This window comes from Diplotaxodon limnothrissa, linkage group LG7 (genome assembly GCF_057381915.1).
Source record: "Diplotaxodon limnothrissa isolate DT_005_m linkage group LG7, D_limnothrissa_male_GT1.1, whole genome shotgun sequence".
In the NCBI taxonomy this organism is placed as follows: domain Eukaryota; kingdom Metazoa; phylum Chordata; class Actinopteri; order Cichliformes; family Cichlidae; genus Diplotaxodon; species Diplotaxodon limnothrissa.
In genome coordinates, this window is record NC_140602.1 from 36,788,166 (window position 1) to 36,807,666 (window position 19,501).

At 41.5% G+C, this 19,501-nt stretch overlaps 1 protein-coding gene across 1 annotated transcript; it reads right to left on the bottom strand.

Moving 5' to 3' along the window:
• Positions 1-213: 213 nt before the first annotated feature.
• On the bottom strand, positions 214-4,658 carry gfi1b (growth factor independent 1B transcription repressor). The gene is made up of 7 exons (XM_085358028.1): positions 4,541-4,658; positions 4,242-4,342; positions 3,754-3,933; positions 2,149-2,363; positions 1,860-1,997; positions 1,299-1,464; positions 214-470 (listed from the first exon to the last, which is right to left on the bottom strand). The coding sequence occupies exons 2-7, from the start codon at positions 4,333-4,335 to the stop codon at positions 292-294; spliced, it is 972 nt and encodes a 323-aa protein (XP_085214154.1). The 5' UTR covers positions 4,336-4,342; positions 4,541-4,658; the 3' UTR covers positions 214-291.
• Positions 4,659-19,501: the final 14,843 nt, after the last annotated feature.

Below are 19,501 nucleotides of genomic sequence, written 5' to 3' on the forward strand. Positions count from 1 at the left end.
GCCTTTTAACCTTAACTGGGTTCTACTGAGCACTTCATAATGTGTTTCTCATGTGCCCATTCACAGTCACACACAGCTGCCGTGCAAGATGTTTGTAGGCCAAGAGGATCTTCCCCAAGGACACCTCAGCATTCGAAGGGGTCAAAGGCTGAGCCCTCAACCTTGTGATATGTTAAGAAAATGCTCTACCAGTTGAGCTACAGCTTCCCCCAGTGTCAGCATATTGTTAAATATTATTTATCACACAGGTTAAAAAACAACAACAACAACAAGAAAGAAAACACTTCCTCTTCAGTTTATGCCATGCTGGCTCTCGTGGTGCCTGCGCAGATCAACCTTGCGTTGGAAGCCCTTTGAACAAATGTCACACCCGAAGGGCTTAAATCCTGTGTGTTTCCGGCTGTGTGTGATCAGGTTGGAGCTTTGGCTGAAAGCTTTGCCACAAACTTGGCATTTGTGAGGTTTTTCACCTACAAAAAGAAAATGAAACACACAGAAGAACACATGCCGTAAGAAATCTACACCAGGGATATCAAACTCATTTTACATCATGGGCCACATACAGCCAGCTTTCGTCTTATGTGGATTGGACCAGTGAAACTCCCCTTTCTGTCAGTTTAAACAGCATTTTACAGGAGAAAAAGAAGCACAATGTCCACAATGCATCTCAGTTTTTCTACATGAGAAAGAAATACTGCTGGAGTGAATGAAGGAAATCTGTCAGTACAATTAAGTAGCTCACTCCCCACAACTCCCCAAATCCAAAATGTATGCCCTTATACATATTTCCCAAACCTGTCAAGTGGGCCAGACTGGAGTCTTTGCCAGGCCAACTCTGGCCCCTGGGCCTTAAGCTTGACACCCCTGATCTGCACAATCAAAACTTGGACAATTTTCAAGTGATTTGTATAAAACTGTTATAGTTTTCTTTTCACCGCTTTGGTAAAATCAGGTTTTCCAACATTACCAAAAATGGTGCCAAGCGTTTTCGTCATACAGATAACGTTTTTCATTAAAACCATGAGAGAAGAATCAGGCCATTGTTCAGATTTGTCAGAGACATACTGGCAACAAATATAAACTAAAGTTCCTTTTACAGAGCTCTGTGAAGAGGAAACCCAGATATGCAAATCAACAGGATATTTGTTTAAGCTTCTTTTTTCTGATTTATCAGCAGTTATATTACTCCTAGAAATAGTCCCTACATGCTTGACCTGGAAAGCAGGTGATTGCTGAAGATGGATCATATGCAGGGTCACACTGATGGTCACAAACTGTGAGAATGTTAAGACATTTACCAGTGTGTATGTAGGTGTGCTTTTTCATATCAGATTTCTGATGAAATCTCTTGCCACAGTACTGGCAGGGGTAAGGCCTGGTGTCGGAGTGGATAAGCAGGTGTGTCGAGAGCGTGGATGAACGCTTGAAGGATTTGCCGCACATCTTGCACTCGAAACTTTTTTCCTGATCAAGGACAAAGACAAAAAAAGTGAGGCACAATAATCAGTTAGTGAATAAATGTCAGAAAAAAATTTGTCTTTAAAAGTTCATTCCAATAATTTTAGTAGATTTTTGGGATCTTTTGATGGGGAAAATTGTAATAAAGGAAATGTATATGTTCACATTTCCTTCATTGTTTCTACTTTAAATGATCAAGAGCATTTTACGAATAGGAACTATAGTTGTGTTCACTAAATGTAAGCATGAATCTTGAAAGCTGTCAGCATATCAGACAAGTAGAGTAAAAAACTGAAGCCTAATCCACACTAAAGATTTAAAGGCCAAGATGTGTTGTCCTCTGCATATTCAGGTCCCTAAACTCTTTAAACACTGAAATAATTCCTGCTTCGTCAGTATACCTGAGAGTGGACGTTCATGTGCTGCTCCAGGCTGACAGCATGACCAAATGTTTTTCTGCAGATGCTGCAGCCAAACGGCCTCATTCCACTGTGAGACCTTCTGACATGAACCTCCAGTCCATGGGAAGTTGAAAATACCTAGAACACAGTTTGCCCATAATTGCACTCGTCAGTGGAGTCAAAGTGACAAAGTGAAAGCCGTGAAATATGTCTGCACCTGACATAACAGCTTCGCGAGCTGCACAACCAGTTTTAAGCCTTTGATCTTGGCCTAAGCTGCGGTACCTACCTTGTCACAGGTGATACAGTGATAGGTGTTCGAAGAAGGCGAGTAGTGAGTGCTGCAGTCTAGAGGCTGCTGAGGCTGAGGACTACGGTTGATGTTGGTGCTGTACAGGTTACTGGCATGCTGCAGCACTGTGGGGCTGAAACTCATCTGACGGAGCTTGTAGGAAGGAGACAATGTCTCCCAGGCATAAGGTTGGAAGTCAGCCAAGTGAGGCTCTAAAGGGCGCACACATAAGAGACAAAAAAAAAGCATATCTTATCTTTGTTATAGATGCCTTTTTAAAAAGTTTGCATCAGGGGTGTTTTTCTAGTAGCACAATTTTTTCAGTGTGATGGTACAAGGTTTATGAAGACTGAGCTGGGGTTCATTGGAAATAGTTTAAAAAGGCTTGAAAATTGTTTGAAATTCAGCGAGTTCTAATGATTTTAACTGTGAATAGACCAATAGTCTCTAAAAGCATGCATCAGATGACATGGCTGCCACGTAACAACAGTACACATATGTTGGATTCTTTTAGGTAGCAGAAGTTAAAAAGCTTCAGCTAACCTAAAATTCAACTAATTAGAAAATAGTTGGCAGTGAAGCAAACCACTGTAAGACATGAAAGGGCCAATCCAGCCTAAAAATATATTGCTTTATATCTGTTAAATCACACCCATGTCATTTTTTTCTCAATCTCGTAGATGTAAACATAAGGCTATAATTCTATTTCAGCATGAAAGCATGAAATATTACTGTTTTTCCTTATAGTATTTTTCTTGAAAACAAAAAGGATCCTGTACATTAAAGGTGTACATATCTGTTTCTTATTTGGATAAGATGTAATGCAAAATTGAGTGGAATGCCAGTGCAAACAGAAACTTCTACACATGAAAAACAAAGCCAAGGTGGAAGTGCTGGATACCTCCTAGCATGAAAAACATGTTTAACAACTGATATTAAAACTTTATGCTGACAATGGAGCTGAATATTTTTACAGTGCATTCACCTATATACTGGGGTTAACTGGACTGCTGTCCTGACACACAGACAGCTTTTGTGATGTTAGTGCTTTTTCATGCTCATTAATGGAACAATTTTCTTTTTTTTTTTTTTTAAAAAAAACACTTTTATTTATCCCTTAAGAGTAAATCTTTTTCAGAGTAGACTTGGCCAAGACTGCACACCATTACAATGTTACAAAATAAAAATCAAATTACCTCAAAACACATCAAACAAAATATTATGTCAGAGTCAAAATAATACAAAAACTAGGTCCAGCTTATGAATAGCAGTTACACTCTTCAGTTACAGCAGTCTGATTAATAATCTGATTGATAACCATGTGGTACAGACCAAAGAGTTTCTACTTCAGGTTTTGTGAGTGAAATTAGTGTTTTGTTAGTTAGCTACTCAGTCTAAGGGAATAACCTTTAACCCTTTTTCAACCCGAATATGCAAATCTTTAATAAAGAAATAAATATATAAAACTGTGGTCAAAATGCCAACTTTGAAGCTTTAAAATGCTTTCCAAAACTAATGGGCCACGTCTACTTCCACCTCTGATATGCAGTCTCTATTCCAGCCTAGTCTTTTGACTTCCAGATGGCAAGTTTTTAAACTTACCTGGCAGGTAGTACGGCTGTGTCTGAGTCATGAGAGGTCTGCTTGGCTCTGGGTGAAGCGGTAAGGGACATTCAAGCTCCGGTTCCTCCTTAGTAAGTAAGCGGGGGGCTTCAGGGGAAGATTGCCCCTCTGACTTAGGCCTGTCTGAAATGTCTGTGGTCTGAACGGCTGCTGGGATTTCTGCAAATCCAAAACAAAGTGAAGTTCGGTTGATTAGAGAGAAAGTAAATCTAAATTAATATCTTCTTTTGTTCAATTAGGTATTTTCTTTAATAAGAAAAAGCAACAAATAACATCAGAAGTTTTTTTTTTTTAATTTTTAATTTTTAATTTGCAAAACAAATAAAAATTTGTTTAAGACGGCAAGGAGATTTGGGGTTGCGATAAAAAGCAGTTACATCCCGCAGCAGTAATTTCATTTAATTATTTTAATAGGGCCCCGTTCTTCACCTATTCAGATCAACTCACTTCTTTTTTTAAAGACTTACCAGATGTTGCGGAGGCCTCCGAGTCATCTTCATCGAAATTTTTTTGCCTGTAGGAAGTGAACTTTTTGCTTCTTACCATAAACGACAGAGGCATGGTGATCCTAGACCGGAAAAGTATAATAATTAAAAATAATTTCTTTTTTAAAAAGGTGATGCTTTTACGTAGGCTTTTACGTCAACGTCAAGAGTATAACAATAAATAAATACACTTAAACTCCCGGAAATTCTCCTCTTATTTGAATTTTAATGATCTCAAAGCTTCACATGAAATGATTTCAGTGCGTCTAATTATTTCATACCGTTAAAAATCCGCGAAGATTAGGAAAAAAGAAAAAGTCCTCCTGCTGATTTTGTAGCTCCTCGCAGCTTCTAGAGACGAAAACAAACGCAAACGGGGAGAAAAATAACCCAGTTAATATTTCCTTTTTTCCTGGAAGAAAAACAAGTTTCAGAGGAGAGATGCGTCGATTCCAAAAGTCTTTGAAAAGCAGTGTAAACCTATCAGGTTTATACCTCCCGCTCATCCCCCCTCCCTGATTTTCAATCTCGCAGCGGAATCTGACTGTGGTTTTAGCCAATGAAAAGGCCAAACGGCAGGTGGAAATTTGCTTAGAAAAACACAGGGCCTTAGGAACAGTTATACAAAGCACACAGTACTCACAGGACCAAAAACAACAAAAAAATGCCGGAACTAAAGGTAAAATATATGTGCAGTAGGTTTACAGGCAAAAGACCAATATAGTGATATGCTCGGCGAATTATTATTTGTTTCTTTTTTTAAAAAGGCTTTTAGACTTCGACCGTCACCAGCAAAGCAAAACCAAATTCAGCTAAATAAAAAAAGCTTAAAATAATAAATATAAACTGGAATTTGAAATTACAAAACGAATTAATTTAATAAATAAATATTTTCATCGCTCCGTGTTTGATTTACAGGATTTAATTGCAGTAAAGATGTATGATTGCGTGCAAGATTTAAACGGCTAAAAGATCCTATGAGATTGTAGGACCTCCAAAGATACACACACCAAACCAGTCCGGAGATTAACCGTGTTGACTCTTTTTGTGTACTTTTATCGAAGCTTGTCTTTATTCGTGTATGACAGATTTCCCGGCAGTCTGTTTTAGATTCACACAAGAGGAGGTCCGAATGACAGGAGACCTATAATGTGAGAGGTCTGGGCTTTTCTGGTTGAAATGAAAATATCAGCTTATTAAATCGCATAACTGTCGTCAGATTAAAGGAAGGATGGAGAAAACGTTTTGTGGAGAAGGGCGAGAAATGCGAGCGCGCCATCTTGTGGATAACGTGTGCATTTTCAATGAGGATCATATATTTTTATTCGGATGTTACAGTTTTTCTCGATTGGCTTGGCTCATTTCTTGAAACCGAGATGACACTCTCAAAACCATAAGGTCATTTGGCCAAACAGTCTTACAGTTCTGCCCAACATTATAGCTCACTAGCAAAATCAAATATCTGTCCCCAAACTCTTCGTCCATGCTTCAAAAGCAGATTCCTTTTCCATATAAAAGGCCAGTACAGTCAAAATAGCACAGATCCTTCTCAAGTGCCTTGGCACATGTGCATTCATTTAGTGTTTTTGTCAAAATAACCTGGATGGTTTAGCACAACACCATGGATCCCCTGCAAAAGCTCATATCTCTCCCAAAAGAGTTTATCCATGTGTCAAAACTAAATATCCTTCCCATATAAATAGTCAATGCCCCCAAAATGCATTATACCTTTGGCATTGTTTAAGCACTGCAAGTCAAAATGCTTAGACGTTTTGTCACTGAGGCACAGGTCTAGCAACAGAATACCACTATGAATAAAACTAAAAGATTTTACAATAAAATCAGCCTCCAATAAACCACTCATACTCAAGGAAACTGTAAACATTGTCATTCGTACAAAGAAATGTTAACATTAGAGAACATACTGTGAAAAGAAAACATATACAGGATTCTGTAAATGTGAACAGTTATAAACACAAACAAAAAACAAAAAAACCCCACAAATAACCCTAGCCTACCATACTGTACATAAAGTTTCAGAACTATAGTACAGTAATATTTTCAGTGGTCGCCATTGTCACCCTCTCTTTCCTGGCCACCATCCTCATCCCCCTGGCCATCGACGCACTGCTCTCTGTCAGAGTTTCTCTCAAATGGTACCCTGTAAATCTGTTTCATGGTCATCTGATGTTTCTTCAATACCCGGTCTATTGTGGAGATGCTGATAGAGTTTATATTTTGGAACATTACATTGTCTAGCAGGATTGCATTACGAATCTGTCTCAGTGTGATGGCATTATTTGCAATGACCATGATGCATATTTCTCGTTCTTGTTGTTCATTTAGAAGTTTTCTTCTGCCACCCACTTGAGGCTGTCGTCCAATCCTAGACATACAAGTCAAAGGTCAACACTGTAAATTTGTTATGAAATGAGTTACCAATGTAATTGTACTGCTGTTTTATGGTACTAAAAGTGTGATGCACTGCACAGTGACTGGAATACTATTCACAGTATTTTCTCCATTTGTTTTCTTTGTCATTGTTATAGTATCATATGACATCACATGAAGATATTACAGTACTCTAGGCCTACACACACACCAACACTGAATAGTTCAATAGCATAGTTCTGTACCTGTTTGCCCTGCGAAAGGTTTGGATGATGGAGGAGACTGTAGACCGAGGCACATTAGGCTGCACTCGGCGACCTGCCTCTGCCATTGTGAGGCGATGGTTTATAACGTGGTCAATAAGGGTGGCCCGGATTTCATCTGGGACATCATGGTGCCTCCGTGCTCCTCGGCCTCTTCCCCCTATTCCTCCACGCATTCTCACTCCTCCTCTTCCTCTTCTTCTTCCTCCTCTTCCTCGAGCAGGAAGTTGCTGTTGTACTTGGCGAGGTGCTTCCATGTTCACACTGCAAATGAAACTGGCCCCGGGCCAAGCTCTGTCTATATACATTTGGCAGCAGCCATAATCATAGACAACACCTGTCAGGTATCTAAACAACCTGTTTGATTGGTCATCTGAGATGTGGGAAACTGCTCCTTCGTTAGTTCTAATTTCACCTTGATTGTCAAGTACTGCCATAACTTTATCAAATGTTCCAAGATATTCTTTCATGGTATTATATCTTTGACTAATTTTGACAGTTGAACAGACAATTGTGCATATGATGACTTACACAATGAAACCATGCTGATATGTTTTGGAGTGAGTAATCATTTCACTGAAAAATCAACTAATCAGTTTAGATCGTCAAGATCTATTAATTTGGAAAATGTGCTAAATGTGGGCTCATTGTGCTAACTGTAGCTACTTGTACATAATCATTTGAAAAGAAGCACAGAGTCACTTGAGACATGTGCTAAAGTATTTGCAATTTGATAAAACCAATGAAAAATGACATTCTGTTGTGAACAATTGCAAGGTGGTTTGGAGATTTGTCCATGTTATTTTGAGAATGTCATCTCGGTTTCAAGAAATGAGCCAAACCAATCGAGAAAAACTGTAATTCAGATGTTAAACAGATTAAATTGAACATCTATTTTTGAATGTGTAAGTTTTTCTGATTACGTTTTGTTGTGTGTATTGTGTGTGTTGTTATATCATTTTATTAAATTTAATACATCAGTAAAACATTTGGAGTAGACTTCATTGTACAAAACAAACTCAATAATAATAATAACAATAATAATAGAAGTATGAAAATCTCACAAACCTGCATTTTATTCACAACAGAACATAGAAAATGTATAAATGTTTTAAAGAAAAATTTATTTTTGCAATTGATGGCATCAACACCTCTCAAAAAAGTTAGGACAGCGGCATGTTTACCACTGTGAAGCATCCCCTCTTCATCTAAAAACAGTCCGTTAACATCTGAGAACTGAGGAGACCAATTCATACACATCTTCTAGATTCTAGAAACCTATCTGCTCAGCAATGCAAATATTTTCAATCAGTGGTCTGCAGTGCTGGCAGGCCAGTTCAGCACCCAGACTCTGCTGCTATGAATTCTGTGCCGTTAGAATAGATGCAGTATGTACTTTAATATTATCTTGTTTAAATATACAGGTCCTTCCCTACAAAATTGCTGTTCTAGCAACATTTTTTGCTCTAAAACATTTCTGTACCTTTCACTGTTGATTCATTTCCAGACTAACTACTGTATTTTAAATCTGGCTGATGCCAAGCATGTCCAAGAGATTTCTCCAGATTTTCTTATTCTTTATTATTTACGGTGTCTTATATGCTGTGCTGTAGATAGTCAAAGTCTTCCCAGCTGTTCCACAATTTGTAGATGTGTTTTTTTTGTTTTTTGTTTTGGTGAATGTCTGTCCATCTTTACTTCTGAGAAAGTTTGTATCCAGTCAAGTCTCAGATCTGCTGCCAGATCTCTTTTTTTTCTGGCCTTTTGTTGCCCTGTCCCAACTTCTTTTTGAAAGATATTGCTGCCATAAAGTTCAAAACATTAAAATATATTTTCATGAAATAACATTTAATATGATTTCAGTGTTCTGATATAAATAAAATATGGGTGTATGAGATTTGCATTCTGTTTATTCACATTTACATAGCATCACAGCTTTTTTGGAACTGGTGTTGTACACACTGCATACTATAGATACAAACATCCGATCACCTTCTGCACTACATCACTCCCAGTCACAGGACAGATTAATAAATAATGAAGAAATGAAGAAATGCAAAGATTTTTACAGTGATGGTAATAAACATTAACCATCATGCCCTGACTGGGTAGTTTTAGTCTACTCAGTCATGTCATTCCAGCAGTGACATTTCATTTGCTGTCATGTAAAAATGACTATGAATGAGTTAACCTGTTACAATATGTGAGACAGATAGTGTGGATTCTTTATGTATTATTCTTTTATAACTGAACATACACACAATGGACAAAAACAAACAAATGGCCTACTGTACCCTCATACACACAATAATAACATGGACTGAACCACCACCTACAACTACTGGCACTTTATATAACTACTGTATAATTTATCCATATATCTCACTGATCTCAACTGCACTACTGTAAATGCTGTATAGACAATCAATTATACTGTACAAGACAATATTTATAGTTCTACACTGTTTATTAATACTCGCAATTATATATTTATAATCTGCTATAGCTTTTCATATTTATAACCATACGTATACTTGTTCATAGCCTGTACATAGCTTGCACACTCACTACAGTTAGAGCCTGTACATACTTATAGTATATTCATAACATACCTTCATACCATGTACATTGTAACACATCTATCCATCCCTCCATACATATATATACATATACATATATACATATATATATACATATATACATATATACATACATATACATATGTACATACATATATACATATATACATACATATACATACATATATATATATATATACATATATATACATATATATATATATATATATATATATATATATATATATATATATATATATATATATATATATATATATATATAGAGAGAGAGAGAGAGAGAGAGAGAGAAATAGATAGATAGATAGATATATCTAGATATATCTATATAGATAGATAGATAGATAGATAGATAGATAGATAGATAGAGAGATAGATAGATAGATAGATAGATAGATAGATAGATAGATAGATAGATAGAGAGATAGAGAGATAGAGAGATAGATAGATAGATATTTGATTCAAGTTTGACTCAGTCAGACAGAAATATTATAATTCTGCTCATTTATCAGTTCTGACACTTGTGAGACTTCATCAGAGGTGTAAGCACCACAGCAGATGCTTTTGTGTTAAAGTAACTGAGGATAAAACACAGAAAAACATGAAGGAGATTTTCCCGGCCTGGCTTTTTATAGTAGATAGCCCTAAAAATATTCTGCAATGGAACAAAAACGAAAAACACAAACAAACCCGTGAATCAACATATGAACATTACCTGATGGTGCTGAAGTGAAGCAGAACAATGTTACAGAGGTTTAATTAGAGATACAGCTAAGTGTCTTGCAATTTGGCATAATTCGAAAAAGTTTACTTTAAATTTCTTTTCTTTTTTTCTTTTTTCACTTTTTTTTTCTTGTTCTGTTTGGTTCTTTAGCCATCGGAATTGATGTCTGAAGGCCAACAAAGATACCCAACAGATTTACTTTACCAAGTGGATCATCACGGCCTTGCCGTATTGGTCCATTCGATCGACCTTTGTTGTTATTATTTATTTTATTGTATTTTATTTTCAGTTGTTACAGACCGGACAGACATGGCTGGGGGATAGGATAGGGAGAAAGAAAGATGAAGGAAAAGAAAAACAGAGGGGAAGAGGGACAGTGAGAAAGGACACTTAACCCTTTAAAGACGGTCTGAACCCCGTAGAAACAGACGTCAGCGCGAACGATCGCATGTCCACCATTACCTGTCCGAAACCGGAAGTGAGGATAAACCTCTTAAATTTCTCCAAGTAGAAATATATGTAAAAAAAACAAAAATTTTTTGTAGTTTATTGCACTTTTTTGCAAATTATGTAGTTACTATGGCCTTAATGCATACATATTATTAAAATATGGGCTATAACAGTTGTATTGATGTATAGCAACTTGAAATGCTCCCAAAAATGGCACTACCGCATTTAAAAATATAAAGTAAGCTCTGGCGGCCTTGGTTCGATGGTAGGTCTTAAAGGAGAAATTTAAGAGGTTTATCCCTTGAAACTTTAAATACAAAAAAGTTGCAAAAAATAGTTTACAACAACAGGAAATTTATTTTGAGTGTCTTCATAGTTTTATTTTTGAGATACACCAATTTTTATATACTGCAGAAAAAATGAAAAACAATCTTATGATGCAAATTTGCAAAGAAAACAGCATGTGCATCAAAATAAACTATTTTAAGCAGTGCAATTTGAGTTCTAAGCATCACAGAAACTATTCAGAAAAGCATAAAGTCAAACATGACTTAGAAAAACACCAGTATAAGCTTCTAAGGGCTACAAGTAAAAAACTACATTTTCCGCGAAGATGACGTCACTTCCGGTTTCGGGCAGGTAATGGCAGACATGCGATCATTCGCGCTGACGTCTATTTCAATGTGAGAAGTGTTATGAACAGCTGATGAGATCGGCGAAGTATGTTTCTGGAATATTATGTTTTTGCTCCTGCAAGCGCTTTTTATGCAGCTTTTGCAAAGCTATGTGTGGAAGGAAACCGTGACCTAGGACAAGCTGATGGCATAACTCCTCCGGTTTCATAGCAAAAAAAATTATTGCGCTAGCTTACATGGTTCCGGTTCTACAGGGATTTAAAAATAGTTACGCAAAACAGAGCGTGCCCGCTCCAAATCGGTTTTAAAGGGTTAAAAGAAAAAAAATCTCCCAGATCACCTGTTGAGAAAAAAAAGGAGAAAACAAACAAAAAAAGAGAGCAGCATAATAAACACAACACCATCGCATTAATCTAGCCAAGTGTAAATAACAGTAAATACTAAATATTGAATGTTGTTGTGCAGCAGGCAAGACTGACAGCGCACAATGTGCTTTGAGGTAGCAGCCAAGAAGGGTGTATTTTGTGTCTATGAACAGTGAACACCCGTGTGCACACCTGTGTGCATGAATATAGACCTGATACCGACCTGAAATATAGACAGAGACAAACAGGCACACACAGACACAAACGTGCATTCCCAACCTCATGCACACATATACAAATACTCAGCAGTCACCCAACGTAAAGACAGACACAAATGGATATTGTACACACAATCATACTCCCCAAACATACTTTATATTCCAGGTCCAGGTACCCTCGCCCCCTGAGGGGGAAACCGCACCTAGACCCAGGAGATGTTACCTTTTCCCCCGGGGTGGAGCCAAGCAGACCACCCCCAGCTCCACAGCAGCAGGGAGGCCCCACATCCCAGACCCCAATCGGGCAGCCAACACCACCTCCCAGCCCCTCCGCCCCGATGGCTAACAGAGAGGTGTGAGAAGACCCCATACCTCCCTCCTCATGTGTAGTGTTGCTGTGTGTTGTTCTAAAGTGTATTTAAAACACGGGAGGTCATCGTGCTGCTGCCAGAGAGCAGGCCCAGTTTGGGGTTCTGGGGTTGCTGCAGGCCCAATTTTAAATGCATGTCTACATGCACCCCCGCCTCCTGGAACCCACCAAGGCAAGGGGGCCCAGGCCCATTCAGACCAGGGCCCACGGCAGCAGCACCGCCAAGCCCCACAGGACCCAGGGCAACCCACCCGTCCCAACCGCAGAGGAAACTGTACCCACCCCATTCAATCCTCTCCCAGACTACACAAGACAATAGACACCCAGGTTAAGTTTAATCTACATCTCTCCTATGTCACTCCCCCACCTGCAGAGTGAACTTCTGCAAGCATGAAATAACCTCCCTGCCAGTTGAAGAGCCCCCCAGTTTGGCCGATGCACCAGGGGCCCCCTGCGCCAAGGCTGAGCCCCCATGCACCCACCCCACAACCTCGGCGACACACCAACTAGGTCCGAAGCCCCCAAGGCCCAGCCAGAGCCCCAGCACGGAGGTGGAGAACCCCCAGAATCCCAAGCCCAGAAAACAGAGATTTGAGATAGGAAACTGTTCTTGAAATACACTGAGAGACAGAAAGAGCTGTGCAGGAAGTGTGATTATTTTTATTTTTATTTATTTATTTATTTTTATTGTGGTGGAAGCAAAACAGCAAAAGAGGGGAATCATGTTGATGTTTATTAAACGTGAAGTGTAGTTTGGATCTTCTTTTGCTGCTGGTTCAGTGAATTTTGGTTAGTGACAAAACCTGCAGCTTCAGAATCTGTGAGCTGCAGGCTTTCAGCCACAATGGCGTGTCTGTGTACATGCCGTCGGGTGAGAAAGCTGACATCTCACAGATTCGTCTGATGTGTCGGGTCCGCGCTTCTGTTTACATCTTTGTGTGGAATCAGTTTATCTGCTCTCATTTACTGTATTAGCTGTTTGGTGGTTGTTGAAATAGTTTTGTGAGGTTTAACCTGAGATTCTGGCAGTTTTGGTAAAAAACATTTCTATTTAAAAATTGATTCAGGATTTAATGAATCGATATCTCTTTATTTAAGCTAAAATTGATTTTAACTGGAAAACTGATTATCGAAACCTACCCCTATAAACAAGGCAAGCTCTTTTTTAGATAACAACTGCTGCTTGTGGTTGCTTGAAGTTTTCACCTTGGAAAGGAGCCAAGTTGTCCAGCACCTAAAGTATAAAAGTTTAGAAACTTTTATAATTTATAATTACACAGGGACTTTAAAAAAAATGCAAACACTTCATTAAGAAAAAACTAAAATTTAAGATGTTAGTCTTGCATAGAAATCAGGAACCTCTTGTATATTTATAAATACTATGTGGATTAGACACTATTACATATCTGAGTTTTAATAAAGAGAAATAATGATGATGATTAATTTCCCTGTATATTCATAGAGACTTGCATGACACATTCCAGTGTTGTAGTGAAATGTTGTAGCTGAATTCCGTTATCCACTAATATTGAGAAAATGACACCCTAAAATGTAGACTAATGATTAAACTGATGATTTCTTGTCAGTTAGGCTATTTTTGTCTCATCCCTGTGTCTCCTGTGAGTGTCTGTCGTGCCCTCTATGTTTATTTACTTCCCGTCTCATTACGTCTCTGTTTCTGCTGTCTTCCCATGTTTTTCCACTTTCCTGTCTTCCTCAGTCCTTTGTTGGTGCGCCTGTTAACCCTCCCATGTGTCTCTGTGTTCCTGGTTTAGACTTTTCATGATTAGGTCCTCGTTTAGTTTGGTTTCCTTGTTTTGTTCAGGTTTGGTTATCAGCCAAAACAAAAGGCACGATTTTTGTTAAGTCTAGTCCAACCCCAATAACTTTTGTACACAAAAACAAAACACACAAAAAACCCTAAATGCCTATAACTGTATAAACAATTTTTTATTTTTTTTATTTTCCAGGGACTATGTTGCTGGGGGGGGGGGGGGTCCCCTGGTAGTATGGCAAATTAGTCCTGGGTGAGGTTTCAGACAAAGCGATTCAAAAAACCCCTGTGAGAAGATGATCAGGCAAACTGTTCGCCCAGCAGAGTCTGAGGATGAGGATGAGGGGGACGACTCGCTCTCTCCAGGGGTGAGGTCACTGAATCAGTTAAACAACTACTTGGTGGCAAGACGCCTGGGGTGGACTCAGGTGGCTGACAAATTAGGAATTCGAGAACAAAAAATTCCCAAACAAAAACAATAATGACGCTGGAAACTTGGTCTTTGGTACACCTATTCCTGGGACAATTGAGACTTCCCTGGTGAAGGCACAGTCTCCTTGACACACACATAGCTGCAGGATAGAGAAACAAAAATGGCATTTTTTGAGAGGGTAAAAATGACCAGTTGACTAAAATAGTTTTTTTCACCATATCAATTCCCTTGGAAATCACCACTCTGTGATATTTATTCATAACCACTGCACCAAATAAGAATAACATGCAAAGGACCACTCTTACTTCCCTACTCCTTACATGCAATCAGTTGACGCAGGGTAGTAATGTGTGGACAAACTGATTGATGGCAGACATGGCACCTGTGTTGTGTCTTCCTGTCCAAGCCTGCGGGGCAGTCAGCACACCTGACAAAGGGGGACTACTGCTTTCTGCTGCCACTGATCCTGCCACACCTGCAAGAGTACCAGGGGAGGGGATGTCAAGCATGCTACAGATCAGGACTCTGAGTTGACGTGACAGATTTGAAGAGGGGAGCATCTGCTCTGTCCATGGTTTGATAAGTGCCAGTGCCAAAGCCTGCATAAAGGCCTGCTCTGCATTTGGTTGTCACCTCTCTTCATCACATTCTGATTGTGAATGATCCATGAGTTTATCACACCAGTATTGATCTTGCCAGAGAACGCGCAAAGGGGCCATGTCTTTGTTTTTCTTCCATAGCCATAGTGAGCGCGCAACTGTTCAAAAATATCAACACCTCCCTTTGTTTGATTGTAAAATGTAATCACTTCAGGCTTGCAAGTAGGTCCTATGCTTGGTTGCGCATCCATGGATGATAGGGGCAGGAAAACCTTCTTTCTTGAAGCTTTGTCAGGGAGGAAGGACACTAAGGTTAGTTCTTTGGTGAAGACAAATGCACTGGAGCCTAGCATGCGATCTCCCTTTAGTTTGCTTTTACTGTACCCTAAAAAAGATATTTAATCGGCTAACAATTGCCAAGTTAATCAAACCTTACCTATGTGTTACTCACTAGCTGGGATGTCAATCCCACAAACTGGTTAAAAAGCTAAGCAACTTGGGACTCAGTGTCATGGTCCGGGTGAGCACGGGGTTTTTCCACTCCGCTGGGTTCTACCTTCAGGCAGAGACTCCAATCAGCTTCCACACCTGGTTCCAATCAAGTCACCTGCATATAAGACCAGCATTCACAACAGACCTCTGCCAGATCTTCTGCTAACCCATGTCAGTGCTAGGCTGCGAACCCCTTGTGAGAACCCTCAACTACTGCTTTTCCCTCACCGTGTTTTTCTTTGTCATAGGACCCACCTGGCAGTCACGTTTCCCGAACTACTCTCATCTCCGCCTGGACGCTGGTTCTGTCATCTGGTTTCTTCCTCTCCACCATCGGACTACACCTGCCTGCCTCCCTGCCAAGTCCCTCACTCCACGCATATTCTGGATCCTCTCTGGACACTCCTCACCCGGAACCCCCTGGACACCCCTTCCTCGCATGACACTTTAAACCTGCAACGCGTAAGCCCTAACCTCCATAGCCTAATCCTGCAGCTGTGATTCACTGGACTGCCACTGACTACTTGTCTCTTCTCATTATAGTGACTGCGTACCTCCATCCAAGCCGCTGCCCCTTTTTTCCATCCGTGAAATCCAGCACCTAGCCATAGCACTCAGTTTCATGTTCACAGTTTGGCCTCACAGTTCACAGTTCATAGCATTTCATAATTCATAGCATTCATAGTCTCCTGTTGTGTAATTTCACTAGACACTTGTAAATAAAGCACTGTGTTCACGCCCGTTTGCCTCCCTCTGTGTCTGCATTTGAGTCCACACCCACAGCCGGGCCCTCTCGGCCGTAACAGTAAGATCTGGCCACAATATGGACTCAGCAGACGCAGAGCGGACAGCCATTCAGAAACAAGGTGCAATCCTAGGTCACCACGAGCAATCCATTCAATATCTCCTGGCTTCACAGAAAGACCTTGGTGAGGGACAGGCTAAGATCTTTGCTGCCCTAGAGACTCTACAAGCTAACCTCGCTTCCGTGCCGCGTCCTGCCCCCGAACCCGCGCCCCCCGCACAAGACACACAGCCATCCACTTCGTCCCCTGCCTCGGCTTACGCGCTCCAAAGTGGGCCGATTTTTCGCGACGCATCATCCCCGGAGCCCGAACCTTTTTCTGGGGATCCGGGGAGCTGCACGGGGTTCCTACTTCAGTGCGATCTGGTATTTGGCCGCTCACCGCGCACCTTCATTGACAACGCCGCTCGGATTTCCTATTTCATAGGGAAATTACGGGACCGTGCTCTAAAATGGGCAGAAGCATACCTGTCAAGCCATCCCCTGCGAACTTGCTCTTATGATGACTTCCTGGGTGAGTTTAAAAAGACATTCACTCATCCTGTCTCTGAGGGCAGTTCGGCCCGTAAGTTGTTAAAGCTGCGCCAGGGTCGCCGTAGTGTTGCTGATTACCTCATAGATTTTCGAACGGCCGCCGCGGAGACGGGGTGGCCAGATCACGCGTTGCAGGGAATCTTTCTACAGTCCCTGAATGATAACATGAAAGATCAGCTTGCTTCACGGGACGAGCCCGCTACGTTTGAGGAGTTAGTCTCCCTTTCTCTCCGTATTGACATCAGGCTGAGAGAGAGGGAGAATGAAAGGAACTACAAACCCCAACGTCCCCTCCTCCGCCCACTTCCGTGTTCGTTTGCGCCAGCCCCACCCATAATGCAGTCGCCTGTGTCGGCCGCCTCTCCCTCCATCGTGGACGCGGCGCCGGAACCGATGCAGATCGGCCGCGCTCAGCTGCCGCCGGAGGAGAGAGAGCGTCGCTTTCGTGCACGCGCGTGTTTTTATTGCGGGTCGACAGAACATTTAATCGCAGCATGTCCCAAGAGGGGAAAAGGGCCAGCCCGCCAGTAGATTCGGGGATACGGGTGGGCGGTTCTCATAGTGATGATAAACCCCGTTTGCTTCTCACAGTCAGTTTAGTTATCAACCGTGCCACGCACACCTTTCAGGCCCTGGTCGACTCCGGTTCAGAGCAAAACCTAATCAGTTTTGACCACGCCACACGGTTAGGATTGCACCTTGTGCCTTTAGATCCGCCCATTTCTGCGAAAGCACTTAATAACCAGGTCTTTGCACAAATAACTCACCACACTGAGCCAGTGACTGTAATCACTTCAGGAAATCATAGGGAGGAGCTCACTTTCTTCGCCCTCTCATCGCCTGACACTCCCCTCACATTCGGCTACCCTTGGTTAAAGCTACACAATCCACACTTGGATTGGTCTGGACGGAAGATAATAAGCTGGAGTGTATTCTGCCATGCTAATTGTTTGAGGTCGGCGTGTCCCCCGGGCCCCGAGGAGCCCTATGCGTTGGAAGAAACAACCCCCGATCTCACTGGTGTGCCCATGGAATATCACGATTTCAAAGAGATTTTTAGTAAGAGTAAGGCGCAAGCTTTGCCGCCTCACAGACAATATGACTGTGCCATAGACCTTCTCCCCGGTGCTCCTTTGCCCTCCAGTCGATTATACAACATATCTAAACCAGAACGTGTTGCTATGGAGAAGTACATCAGAGAGTCACTTGCTGCTGGAATAATTCGACCGTCGTCTTCACCTGTTGCTGCTGGATTCTTCTTTGTGGGTAAGAAGGACGGGTCGCTACGACCATGTATTGATTTCCGTGGTCTCAACGACATAACTATAAAGAATAAATACCCATTGCCACTCATCAGTTCTGTGTCAGAGTCCCTGCAAGGCGCCACTATCTTCACTAAGCTGGATCTTCGTAATGCTTATCATTTGGTTCGCATTAGGCAGGGAGATGAGTGGAAGACGGCCTTTAACACGCCACTGGGCCACTTCGAGTACCTGGTCATGCCCTTTGGACTAACGAACGCCCCAGCCGTATTTCAAGCTTTGGTGAATGATGTTCTCAGGGACTTTCTGAACAGATTTGTGTTCGTATATCTGGATGACATACTCGTATTTTCCAGATCGCTCCAGGAACATCACGCTCATGTCCGTGCTGTCATCCAGCGCTTATTGGAGAACAAACTGTACATAAAGGCAGAAAAGTGTCAGTTTCATGCATCGTCAGTCTCTTTTCTTGGTTATATCCTGGCAGGGGGGCAACTGAAGACTGATCCAGCAAAGGTCAAGGCAGTCACAGAGTGGCCGGTGCCCACATCCCGTAAGCTTCTCCAGAGATTCCTGGGCTTTGCCAACTTCTACAGGCGATTCGTCAGGAACTACAGTCAGGTAGTTGCACCTCTAACACGCCTCACGTCTACAAAGCACCCATTCACGTGGCCTACCGAAGCCGACAGAGCTTTCAACAAGCTGAAACAACTGTTTACAACAGCTCCCGTGCTAATTCAGCCCGACACCAGCAAGCCCTTCATCGTTGAGGTGGACGCATCAGATGTTGGAGTGGGGGCAGTGTTGTCTCAACATACTGGTCCATCAGCAAAGTTAGAACCCTGCGCTTTCTTCTCGCGTCGCTTGTCTCCGGCAGAGAGAAACTACGATATTGGGGACCGTGAGCTGCTTGCTGTGAAACTAGCATTGGAGGAGTGGCGGCACCTGCTGGAGGGGGCTGAGCACCCATTCATAGTCTGGACAGACCATAAAAATTTAACATACCTACGGAATGCAAAGAGACTAAATACACGCCAAGCCCGTTGGTCACTGTTTTTTGCCCGTTTCAACTTTTCTATCTCATATCGCCCAGGTACCCGGAATGTTAAGCCAGATGCTCTCTCCCGCCAGTTCGAAGCTGCCTCAGAGCAGTCAGGGGTGCCCTCCATACTCCCTGCCAGCTGTCGTGTAGGGGCTGTCACATGGGAAGTAGACTCCGTCATTCAGCGGGCTCTGCAAGCAGAACCTGATCCGGGCACCGGTCCAGCTAACAAGCGCTATGTACCCACAGCAGCCCGCACCAAGGTTTTGGAATGGGTTCACACGGCCA

What these genes read in the sequence shown, in the direction of transcription:
- gfi1b (XM_085358028.1), bottom strand. Translation starts at nt 4,335, where the DNA reads ATGCCTCTGTCGTTTATGGTAAGAAGCAAAAAGTTCACTTCCTACAGG. An exon ending in ACAGCCGTACTACCTGCCAG is followed by an intron (nt 2,364 to 3,753) that starts GTAAGTTTAAAA and finishes TGCGCCCTTTAG; the next exon opens with AGCCTCACTTGGCTGACTTC. An exon ending in ACTGTATCACCTGTGACAAG is followed by an intron (nt 1,998 to 2,148) that starts GTAGGTACCGCA and finishes ACTGTGTTCTAG; the next exon opens with GTATTTTCAACTTCCCATGG.